The sequence below is a fragment of the Erythrolamprus reginae genome, chromosome 8 (assembly GCF_031021105.1).
Source record: "Erythrolamprus reginae isolate rEryReg1 chromosome 8, rEryReg1.hap1, whole genome shotgun sequence".
In the NCBI taxonomy this organism is placed as follows: Eukaryota; Metazoa; Chordata; class Lepidosauria; order Squamata; family Dipsadidae; genus Erythrolamprus; species Erythrolamprus reginae.
In genome coordinates, this window is record NC_091957.1 from 41,193,289 (window position 1) to 41,206,256 (window position 12,968).

Here is a 12,968-nt window from a genome sequence, read left to right on the forward strand (position 1 = left end):
GCATTGATTCTGTGATTTTTATTGCTCATGTTAGTTTTATTGTATGTTGGAAGAAAAATAAAGAAACATTTTATACCCCCCACCCCCACCCCCCCAAAAAAAAGAAAGAAAGAATTTGCAATCTCCACTTTGGTTAAATGAAAACCAGTCCTGGTGGAACGTCCATTCAGAAAATGTCAAAGAATATTTTCAAGGGTCCCTACGTTGCAAGAGTAAATAATAACCCTACTAATACAAATAAACACAAATAATAACACTGATATTGTTGCTGCTACTATTACTAATAATAATTATGATGATGATGCCTCTTCCATTGTCAGCATGACCATAATATAAGCCTAATTACCCACCAGCATTAGAAGCAGCTTGTGGTTTTATATTACATTGAGGTAAATTACACTAGAATTAGTGTGGATTACTTTTATCAAATAGGGAATAAGCTGTTAATTAACTCCCTGCTGAAGCAATCTCTTTCAGAGCTTGCAACTGTTATTAGCTCTAGATTAAACTGTTGAATTAATTTCCCACTTACTATTTCAAGAGGTTTTTTTTTTTTAAAATTTACCTGGCAGTAGCTTTAATGAGAAATTGTATTAGTGAACATAAATTGTCCCGACCATCCCTTCCCTTTCCTTTCGGCGGGGAGAGTAAACAGTTCATAATAATGTTTATGCAGTCATTTTGTTTGAACGAGTAAATGCCTGCACGCACTCACGGTTTTTAATTAGCCCACGGATATCAATGTATTAAACCGGAGATTATATTAACGGATTTGAGGGAAAACAAACAGGTAATCCCCCTGTTTAAAACTGTTTGCAAATAGAAAAGCCACCTTGATAAAGCTTTTAGGATGAAGATGGTGAGATCACACATTTTCACTCACTACTAAATCTAGAAATCTGCAAATCAAATATCTGTTTGTTTTTAATCTTGCCACTTTTTTTAAAAAATGTTCCTCTGTAAAAGGGATTCCTATTTGGCATTTTCTAAATAGCTCTAGAGCAGTGTTTTTCAACCAGTGTGCCGCGGCACACTAGTGTGCCGCGAGACATGCTCAGGTGTGCCGCGAAGCTCAGCAAGAGAGAGAGCGAGAAAGAAAGCAAGAGAGAGAGAGAAAGAAAGAGAAAGAAAGCGAGAGAGAGAAAGCGAAAGCGAAAGAAAGCAAGAGAGAGAAAGAAAGCAAGAGAGAGAGAGAAAGAAAGCAAGAGAGAGAGAGAGAAAGAGAGGCAGGGAAGGAGGGACAGATAGAAAGAGAGCAAAAAAAGAGAGGAAGGAAGGGAGAAAGAGGGATGGAGAGAGAGAGGAAGAAAGGGAGAGAAAGAGGGAGAGAAATAGAGCAAAAGGGAGGAAGAGAGAGAGATAATTTTTTTTGTCCAAATTTTTTTAGCCCCCTCACTCTCCCCCCCCCCCCCCGCTCAAGGTGCCCCATTATTTTGTATATGTAAAAAATGTGCCGCAGCTCAAAAAAGGTTGAAAATCACTGCTCTAGAGGAAAAATTTCTTGAAATGTTCAGAGTGTAATTTATTTTTGGGGAGGGTGAGTGAGGGTATTTCTTCCCATTATCTGCTGTTCTCTGAGATTTATATCAAGCCAAGCCCGGAAAGAAATGGTTGTCTTGTTTTTTTCCCAACCACGAGGACATTATTTAGGTAGGAAGCTTGATTGTCAATGCTCCAGCAGGTCAAAACTTCTTGGCGTTACAAAGTCACTGGATTTTGTTGCAACGGCTAACCGGTAATATATGTTCCCCATTGCAAGGTGACAATGAAAAGCAGGGTGAATGAAATGGACTGTGAAAAGTTGGTTCTTTCTTTACAGGTTGTCTTGCAGAATACATCTTAATTTCGACCGTGTGCACATCCAGATGTTTTATTTTATTCCCCTTCTGTTTTGTGATGTTGGCTTTTAATCCCAGACCTTTTGGATCTGGAAAATAGATTGATGGTCCTCACTTTCTTGAGGTCTTCTCCTGAGATGTCATAAAAGTACAAAAAAAGCAGGGAGGCTGCAAAATTTCTGCTGAGATTATTTTACAAGGAAAGACATAAAGCTGCATGCCCACGAGAGCTTGACCCTTCTTTAAAAAGTGGAGGGTCGTTTATGATGAAGCCTATTAAAATATAACATTCCACGGGTGTTTCAATTACTTTTAGCTTCTGTTTATAAAGATTTAGCTATTCATGCAAAGCTAAAAAAAATAATAACAGCGGAAAAATAGCATAATTCCAAAGATGAGAGAGAGAGAAAAACAGCATCATCTCGTAATCAACTTAGTTTTATAGCCCTTTTAAAGGAAGAAAAAACCCTTATTTTCAAAAATGATAGGCTTAAAATACATTTCCCCAAATCCCAAATGAATGCTCTTCACCCTCCCCCTTTCAAATTATTCTTTTATTATAATTTCAATTAGCAGGTTCTATTCTTTCTCAAAGATCCCAACATCTTTTTCTTTTTCTTGGGAGGAAATTAAAAGATTATAGACGCAACAGCAAAAAAAACGGAAAAAGAACCTAGCCAACTATCTTGTTTCATGTTTTACCCTTGAAAGGAGAATAGGGGACATGTTAAACTTTTTTGCAAAGTACACAACGGAGACATATTTTTTTGACTACCTAGAGGAGATCAACCCTGACTGCTCTTTATAAAGCCATATCTAAAGGTGAAACTTCAAATACTTTGGCCACCTAATGAGAAGGAAGGACACACTGGAGAAGAAACTAATGCTTGGAGCGATTGAGGGCAAAAGAAGAAGGGGATGGCAGAGAATGAAGTGAATGGATGGAGCCAATGATGTGAGCTTAAATAGACTCCGGGGAATGGTAGAAGAGGCCAGGAAGGCCAGGAGGAACGTTGTCCATGGGGTCGCGATGGGTCGGACACGACTTTGCAACTAATAACAACAACAACAAATCATGAACATGTTCATTCTATCATCCACTATTAACTGCTAATCCAGATGAGTTGGTCTTCTCCAGGTCCCATCAACGAAACAATGCCGTCTGGCGGGACCCAGGGGAAGAGCCTTCTCTATGGCGGCCCCAGCCCTCTGGAATCAGCTCCCCCCGGAGATTAGGACTGCCCCCGCCCTCCTTGCCTTTCGCAAACTTTTGAAAACTCATCTATGTCGCCAGGCATGGAGGAATTGATATATCCTTAGTTGCCTTGACTTTATGTATGGTATGTTTGGGTTGTATGACTATTTTTAATAGGGGTCTTTTAAAACTGTTTTTAACATTGGATTTGTATATGATATTTTTTTTTTTGAAAAATAATTTTTTATTAATTTACAAAGAAAATTATATACAAAGGGAGAAAGATGTATGTATATGATATTTTATATGTTATGAGCCGCTCCGAGTCCTCGGAGAGGGGCGGCATACAAATTTAGTTAATAATAATAATAATAATAATAATAATAATAATAATAATAAGCCAGATGTGAGAACATCCATCTTTTAACAATAATAATAATTTATTAGATTTGTATGCTGCCCCTCTCCGAGGTCTCAGAGCGGCTCACAACAAATAATACATGAGATACAAATCCAACATTAAAAAACAATTTTAAAAACCCTTATAAAAAACAATCATACAGTCCAGACAAACCATGCGTAAAATGGAACAGCTAGGGGTATGTCAATTTCCCCAAGCCTGGTCACATAGGTGGGTTTTCAGAAGTTTGCAAAAGGCAAGGAGCTTGGGGGCAGTCCTAATCTCCGAGGGGGAGTTGATTCCAGAGGGTCGGGGCCGCCACAGAGAAGGCTCTTCCCCGGGTCCCGCCAGACGACATTGTTTTGTCGATGGGACCCGGAGAAAGCCAACTCTGTGGGACCTAATCGGTCGCTGGAATTCGTGCGGCAGGAGGCGATCTCGAAGATATTCTGGTCCGATTTTCCCATACATTATGCCGTTCTATGGCCACTTCTCTTCTTCCTCTCTGCACTGCTAACTGTGGGCCACTGTAGCATGCAGACCCTTCATTCTTTCAATGTAACTGTCAATCTCCTCAAATTGGACTTTAAACCTGATAGGACACTGATGGTGAACCTATGTGCCCGCGTGCCACATATGGCACACAGAGCCATATCTGAGGCCTCGTGACTCGTTGCCCTATGTCAGTTCCAGTGCACAGGTGCACCCTGGACAGCTAATTTTCAACCCTCTTTTGGATCATTTTCACTCTCCCCAAGGTTCACGAAAGCTCCCGGAAGCCTGGGGATGGTGAAAAACGGGCCAACAGGCCAATTGGAAGTTCATTTCCAAACTTCTGGTTGGCCCGGTTGGCCATTTCCTGCCCAGGTGTCAGGCGCTTTCCTAAACCCAACAGCCCAACAGGTCTATTGGAAGTCTGGAGGCTTCAGTGCTGCTTGTGCGCATGCATGGGGGATGCAGTGCAGGGGGTTGTGTGCATGCCCGCTTCTGAGATTATGGCTTTATCTAAGAACATCAGAAGGGCCATGCTGAATCGGGCCAAAGCCCATCGGGTCCAGCATTCTGTGTCGCACAGTGGCCCACCAATGGTCCATGGGGATCTTGGGCAGAAAGAGAAGGCAAGACCCTCCCTTTCCCTTGACCCCCAACAAATGGTACTCAAGGGAATCCTGCCTGCCTGAACCAACATAGAGGCGGCACGTGGACATCCGTTTCAATAACCACTGATACACATGAATCCATCTAATCCTGTCTTGAAGCTATCCAGGCTGACAGCTGTCACGACCTCTTCTGGAAGTGAATTCCATAAACCAATGACCCTCTGGGTGAAGAAATATTTCCCTTGATTTGTCCTCACTTTCTTACCTATGAGCTTAAGGGAGGGCCCCCATGTCCTAGTATTGTGTGATAGAGAAAAGAATTTTTCTCTATCCACCTTTTCTATCCCATGCGTGATTTTATACACTCCGATCTCATGTAAAGACAAACAGAACCTGGATCTGGAAAAACTAGGCACCCTTGCTTTTCAATTTCCAAAAACCTGGGTTGGCATCCCATAATATTGTTTAATATTCTTCCATATAAAGAATTGTCGCCTTGGGCTTTACCTAATGACACACTCCCAAACGTCTTCCAGAATTGCTCTATTGTGGATTCCTATGGCCAAATAAATCCTCCCTTTAGACAACTCCAGCCGGAAGTAGCAATAACAATAGCACCTAGACTTATATACTGCTTCATAGTGCTTTACAACCCTCTCTAAGTGCTTTACAGAGTCAGCACATTGCCCCCAACAATCTGGGTCCTCATTTTACCCACCTCGCAAGGTTGGAAGGCTGAGTCAAACCTTGAACCATTTAGCATTGAACTCCTGGTAGTGAGCAGTTAGTTAGCCTGCAGTACCTCACTTTAAACACTATATCACTATGGCTCTTATAGAGTAATAGCACTTAGACTTATATACCACTTCACAGTGTTTTACAACTCTCTATAAGCGGTTTACAGAGTCAGTCTCTTGTCCCCAACAATCTGGGTCCTCATTTTACCCACCTCGGAAGGATGGAAGGCTGAGTTAACCTTGACCTGATCAGGATCAAACTGCTGTCAGTCAACAGAATTACTCTGCAATACTGAATTCTGATGGATAGATTGGAACAGACAGATAATACATAGATAGATGAGAGATAGATAGATAGATAGAGAGAGAGAGAGAGAGAGAGAGAGAGAGAGAGAGAGAGAGACAGACAGACAGACAGACAGACAGACAGACAGACAGACAGACAGACAGACAGACAGACAGCAATAGTACTTAAGACTTATATACTCTAAGCAGTTTACAAAGCCAGCATATTGTCCCCTAACAATCTGGGTCCTCATTTTACAAACCTCAGAAAGATTCAAGACTGAGTCGACCATGAGCCAGTCGGGATCGAACTGCTGGCAGTGGAATGCAGAGTTAGCCTGCAATACCACATTTTAACCACTGTACCACCATGGCTCTAGCAAATCAATTCCTCAGAAAACCACACTCAAGGAGATAGAAGAAGTTTGTGGGTGAAAGTATAGTCAATACCAAAACCTCATGCTCATTGCCCCTGCTGCAGAGGAAATAATGTGTTAAGTTACAAAAGACACAAATAGGAGGAGTAAACACCTTGTATTTGAAGAGTCTTGAGCTCTGCAAACTTTACGTGGCTTTCATCAGGGAAAAACAAAGTCCTTATGTCTGTAAAGAAAAACATTGTTAAAAGCATTGAGACAGTATGAAATGGGAATTTTCTACTTCAGGAATAATGGCTGAACTCAACCCTGCATTGAATTACTAAATAATGCTCTTAATATCTTCATTTATCTTCTGCCATCCATAGGGGTGCCAAACATCCATTTCCCTGCTTCTTTAAATCCAATTCCCAGCACCCAAAAGTTGTCTCCACCAGCTTTGGATAAAAATAAATAATAATAGTACAAGTGATCTAAAATACTCAAATATTTGCAAGCCACTGTTTGGTCAGGAGAGCAAACGGATCTTCAAAATGACATGATACAGCAATACGTTTCTAACAATGCTAGCAATAGGTTGTACAAGGTGAAATAATTCAAGCGACAAAGGAACCTTGCAACAATTATCCCCAGGATCATGACCAGTGGAACATTCCCATTGACTGACCTCCCTGTCTGTCAATGGAAAGATATTTAATTTAGTTGAAGCAGAACTGGGGGGGGGGGCATTTACAGTGCTCTTATCTCTTGATCAATAAAGAATGGAATAATAATAATGGGTAATAGTTCTTGCAAACCTATCCCTGTAGTTCAACCTGAATTCACGCTTTTAATTTGAAATACCTGGATTCCAATTCCATCAGATTTATTCCACTACTGTTCCAGCTATTCTAAAAGTCTGTGGAACTCTGGGCTGGGTTGAAAATATAAGTGTTTTGAATCTGGAAAAGAGCAGTATGAAACTTAGGGATAATTAAGAAGAGTGTTGGGATACTTATAGGGAAGATGAATTTGAGGAAGGGAGGGAAGCTGGAAGGAGAGACAAGGGAGGAAAGAAGGAAGGAAGGAAGGAAGGAAGGAAGGAAGGAAGGAAGGAAGGAAGGAAGGAAGGAAGGAAGGAGATTGAGACAAGAAAGGAGAGGGAGGGAGGAAGGAAGGAGAGACAAGGAAGGAGAGACAAGGAAGGAGGAAGGAAGGAAGACAAGGAAGGAGAGGGAGGGAGGGAGGAAGGGAGGAAGGAAGGAGAGGGAGGGAGGGGGAAGGAGGACAGGTCTGGAATTTTCTTCCTAATGCAATAATCCTTGTGAAAGCAAAGCAGCTATACTGACATCTATTTTATATCCAGACCGGATTCAGTTGTGCTTATTTTATGCAGAGGAATCTTTAAAATACCTTTAAAGTTCTAAAAGTCCTTAGCTCCAGGGTAGCCAAACCTCTGATGGATGGAGGGGTTTTTCTCAGTATCCCAAGTAGGAAAGAAGCATGCTTGGTTAGGACAAAGTTTAGGATCTTCTGCCTGGCCATCCCAGGACTCTGCTACACCAGGTTGTACAGAAACTGGGAAGCTCTTCCTTATGGGAAATTGGTCTAGTGCGGTGGTGGCCCTAGCTCAGCTCCAGTGCACATGTGGGTGCCCGCCAGCTGATTTTTGGCTCGCATAGAGGCTCGGGGGGGGGGCTTTCTGGGCTCCGGGGGGCCTCCAGAGGGACAGGAGAGGGCGTTTTTGCCCTGCCCAAGCTTCACGAAAGCCTCTGGAGCCTGGGAAGGGTGAAAAATGGTCTTACCTGGCCCACTCGAAGTCAGGAAATGGGGATGCTTGGAACGTGGAGGGGATTGAATATGGGTATGGGCATATTTCAGCAACTGAGGAAGAAAGGGTTCACCATCACTGGTCTAGTGAATTCTGCAGTGTGCAAGGAGATTATTCATACCTGCCTTGGGCAGGGGGTAGACTAGAAGGTCTCTAAGGTCCTTTCCAGCCCTATGATTCTAGCCTTCATTCCTACCCAGTGATTCTATCTGCTAATGTTCCCAATCAAACAAACAAAAAACCATAGTTTCCGTAAGCAACACAAAGCTTGTATGCCAATTGCAGCATCTTCCAGCTTTAACATGTTTATTATGTTATATGTGTGTGTGTGTGTGTGTGTAATTGTTTCTTCTAAGTGATTTTAGCCTTGTACTCCTGCCCCACCCTCCCCCTTTTAAACTCTTTAAACTGTGCATTGATCTCAAAAGTTCTATAAACAGCCCTGAGCAATGCACTGGGCTCGAAACAAACCAAAAAACACAGGATATAATTTTTCATATGAATAAATGAATACATGTTCATTGATCCACCCTGAACAGCAAACAGTTTCTGACAAAATAAGAGCTGTCTGTCTCAGCAGCTATTTGTCCCAGATGGATCAGAGGTCTTCTTCATATGTTCTAGCCCAAACAGCAGCTATTCCACTGGTTTACAAGTTAGGGAGAGAAGAGCTAATATTTTGTCATCTTAATTATAATTTCCCCAATTCTTTGGCACCACTGTTCCCACACTAACCAGCAACAGCAATTGCTCCAACTGATTGAATCCAAGAGAGATTCTTGGGTCCTTGGTGCTCTCTGGATGGGTTTTTTTACAGATGTCTCACTGCCAAACTAGGTAACATCATCAATGCTAGATATTAGTGCAATGCTAGCACTGATTATGTTACCTAGTTTGGGAATGAAACATCTTCAACAAAACCACCAAACTCAGAGAGCACCAAGGACCTCACAGTCCTCTTCCTCTTCCCCCTCCAGTCTGCAAACATCCTTTCTTCTGGCACTGATGGGATTACCTAGTTGGGTAATGAAACATCTGCCAGAACCACATCTCAATCCTGAGCTACAAATACTGTATTCTCTTCTATCAGAGTGATTCTTCTCCAGTTGAATCCGACTCACATTTGGTCTTTCAAAAGTATCTCATTTGTTATCTTTGCTTTTGATCACTATCACAAAGGAGAAATCTCCTATAAAAATTAACCCCCTATGATTGTTGACCCACTTTCACAGAACTACAATACTTTTTTTAAAGGGTTTTTAAAAAAAATAAACAATCACACTTCTGGGAACATTCTCACTGCTTTGATTTGTACTATTAGATAAACGTTCAAGATAAATAGTGATGGGCGAACCGAACACACACAATTTGGGTCCGTACTGAATTTTACGGTGTTCGGTATGCCGAACACGAACACGAAATTTTTTCAAACTTCGGGCAAAGTTCGGGGTCGTGTTCGGCGTTTGGAGCTTTGATGTCACCGGCAGGTTGCTAAGGACGCCAAGGTGGTCACTTCCTGGATTCCATGGAATCCAGGAAGTGATCACCTTGGCGTCCTTAGCAACCTGCCGGTGACATCAAAGCTCCACCCCCGGAATCTCTTTGTGGGAGGGATTCCCCGTTCGGGTTCGAGTTCGGCCAAATTTTGCGTAAAGTTCGTCCGAACTTGCCGAACCCAAACACCGTTGGGTTCGCCAATCTCTAAAGATAAATTAATTTCTATTACTTCTATTATTCTCTGACTCATGGTTGCCAATACAGTGATACCTTGTCTTACAAACTTAATTGGTTCCGGGATGAGGTTCTTAAGGTGAGAGTTTGTAAGACAAAACAATGTTTCCCATAGGAATCAATGGAAAAGCGATTAATGCGTGCAAGCCCAAAATTCACCCCTTTTGGCAGCCGAAGCGCCCGTTTTTGCGCTGCTGGGATTACCCTGAGGCTCCCCTCCATGGGAAACCCCACCTCTGGACTTCCATGTTTTTGTGATGCTGCAGGGGAATGGCAGCAGGGGAATCCCAGCGTCGCAAAACCGAGTGCTTCGCTGGCAACGGAAGTCCGGAGGTGGGGTTTCCCAGCGAAGGGATCATCAGTGAAATCACAGCATCGCAAAACACTGAAGTCCTCAAAACCCCACCTCCGGACCTCTGTGTTGTTGCGATGCTGGGATTTCACTGAGGCTCTCCTCGCTGAGAAACCCCACCTCCAGACTTCACTTGCCAGCGAAGCGCCCGTTTTTGCGCTGCTGGGATTCCCCTGCTGGGATTCCCCTGCAGCATCACAAAAACACGGAAGTCTGGAGGTGGGGTTTCCCATGGAGAGGAGCCTCAGGGGAATCCCAGCAATGTAAAAACGGGTGCTTCGCTGGCAACGGAAGTCTGGAGGCGGGGCATCCCAATGGTGGCGGTGGGTTTGTAAGGTGAAAATAGTTTGTAAGAAGAGGCAAAAAAATCTTAAACCCCGTGTTTGTATCTCAAAAAGTTTGTATGACGAGGCGTTTGTAAGACGAGGTATCACTGTAGTTCTGATTAGTGGATAGTTTTGTGCGGTTCATTTTATCTACTGTACTTTCATTGGCCATTGACTAAAATAAAATTCTGCCAAACTGCATAATAATTTAGGATTTTCATGGGAGGTACACAAGGCCTTTGAACGCTCGCAAGAGTTGGGAATCATTGAAAGTGTGGAACGCTTTATATTTCTTGTTCCCTTATTTGTATTGACATATTAATTTATTGAAAATACCCAGCATTTGGATTTTTGCAACCCTTGGTTTGCTGCTGTGCAATACTCCTATTCTTATAGGCCTGTGATGGCGAATCTATGGCACATGTGCCGGAAGTTGCACATCGCTCTGGGCACATCAGGCATCTGTTGCTCTTCTGGGTTATCTATCTATCTATCTATCTATCTATCTATCTATCTATCTATCTATCTATCTATCTATCTATCTATCTATCTATCTATCTATCTATCTATCATCTATCTATCATCTATCTATCTATCTATCTATCTATCTATCTATCTATCTATCTATCTATCTATCTATCTATCTATCTATCTGATTTGTATGCCGCCCCTCTCCGAAGACTCGGGGCGGCTAACAACAATAAAAAAGACAGTGTAAACAATGTAAATCTTCCCATTTCCATATGCTCTTCGTGCGCGCATGTGTGCTGGAAACCAGAAGACCAGGTGGATGGTATGCATGTGCAGGCTGGAAACTGAAAGATCATCTTCCTGGCACAATCATGCACACCGGGTGTCTATTCTTCTAATTTCCGGCATGCGCATGTGCACTGGCCATCTGTTCCATGCACACATGCACGTTAGAAACCGGAAGATCATCTTCCCGGAGCGGCTGCTCTTCTGGTTTCCGACGTGCGCCATCCCCGTTTCTGCACTCGGGGCCGAAGAGGTTCACCAACACTGTTATAGGCCAGTGATGCCAAACCTATGGCACAGATGCCACAGGTGGCATGCAGAGCCATATCTGCTGGCACACGAGGTGTTATCCTAGCTTTGCGCCAACGTGCATGTGTGTGCCAGCCAGCTGATTTTTGGTTCGCCCTGAGACTTTGGGAGGGCATTTTCGGCTTCCGGAGAGTCTCCAGGGGGGATGGGATAGGGCATTTTCGGCTTCCGGAGAGTCTCCAGGGGGGATGGGATAGGGCATTTTTGCCTCTGGAGCCTGGGGAGGGCAAAAAACGGGGCTACCAGGCCCACCAGAGTTTGGGAAATGGGCTGTTTTAAGCCTCCAAAGGGCTTCTGGGGAGGGGGAGCCCTTTTCACCATCTCAAGGCATTGATTTATTGGTGTGGGCACTTGTTTTTATTATTTATTTTATTTATTTATTTATTAAATTTGTATGCTGCCCCTCTCTGAAGACTCGATAGCACATGTACATGCACTTTCGGCACCTGAAGGTAAAACAGGTTCGCCCTCACTGTTATAGGCCATTCGTCTAGCAATAGCAGAAAAGAAGAATAAATACAATGAAATAAATAAACTATTTACCGCCTTGTAGGCTAGCTGAGATTTTCCCCACTTTCCAATCGGTTCGACTTTCCCCTCTTTTTATTTTCTGCCTTCCAAACTGCACCAGCCCCCCCCCCCCCCCCCGAAGAAGAATATGTTCTCGCTTATGTAGGTCAACCCTACCCTGGGATGATGAATAAATCGGCAGTGACAGGTCCTTTGATATTTTAGCATGGTTTCCCACAGATGGAACGCATCCAAAGGCCAGGGTGCTGACCAATTCACATTGGCTAAATAGATCAACTGAAATAAACATAATAAATGCAATCGTCATGAAAGAAGGCCGTTTCACGCTCGTTGAAGTTTTGACTTATCGGAAGTGGCAGTTCTCAGGGCTCTCAGACGGCAGTTGGCTTTGCCACTTGACCAGTGGACAGATTCACTTCGGTGACCAGAAGAGGAAATTTTCTGCCTGATTTCAGGGTAATTTAGTCACCTGCTCCGGGATAACCAAGGCCAAGTCAACAACACTTGGCTAAGCACCAAAGGTGCGTGGGGATTCACAGGGCAAAGGTGGGAGGGTTGGGGGGTGGGTTTTTTGCATATGGGAGCTGAAACTATTGAGATGTTAATGACAGTAGAATATAGCCCAGGGTTTTGTTTTGCTTTGGGGGGTTTTTTCAGCTTTCCTGTTGCATATTTTCTTGGTTTAAAAGACAAGGGTTCCATTGACTCCCTTAAAAGCTGTTTTAGGTAGCCAGGAGCTAGAAGAACGGAGCGGAAAAGAGCTCACTTCTTTCCATTTGCAAGGACAGAGTTCCAAACATGCTTTCTCCAAAACTCAGGAATAGCAGACATAGTTCCCTCTAAGCTGAGCAGTGAGCAATCGCTCACTTAAAAATCATCAACAACTCAGAGTTTTCCAAACCTGCCCAGAAGCCGAGAGGGAAAGAGTGAGAGGGAAGGAGAGAGAGAGGAAGAGAGGAAGAGAGAGAAACAGATAGAAGAAAGAGAGGAAGGAAAAGAGAAAGAAAAAGAATGGGAGTAAGGAAGAGAGAAAGAAAATCAAAATCTAGTTTGAAACTAGCTCAACTATTTAAGTGGCATTTTGATATTGATAGAGTTGCCCTATTATGAGCTCACTGTTATAGACACACAGTACAGTATTTTATTTTGAAATTCTCTCAGGCAAAACAGGGTGGGTTTTTTATTTGTTTGTTTGTTTGTTTGTTTATTATTTCTGTGCCG

General features: G+C 43.0%; 1 protein-coding gene across 1 annotated transcript in view; it reads right to left on the reverse strand.

Moving 5' to 3' along the window:
- The window catches only part of DACH2 (dachshund family transcription factor 2), a 386,481-nt gene that overhangs the window by 169,574 nt on the left and 203,939 nt on the right, over positions 1 to 12,968 (reverse strand). The window contains exon 3 of the mRNA XM_070760141.1: positions 6,087 to 6,158. Within this exon, the coding sequence (XP_070616242.1) occupies positions 6,087 to 6,158 (72 nt within the window). The remainder of the gene's footprint in view (positions 1 to 6,086; positions 6,159 to 12,968) is intronic.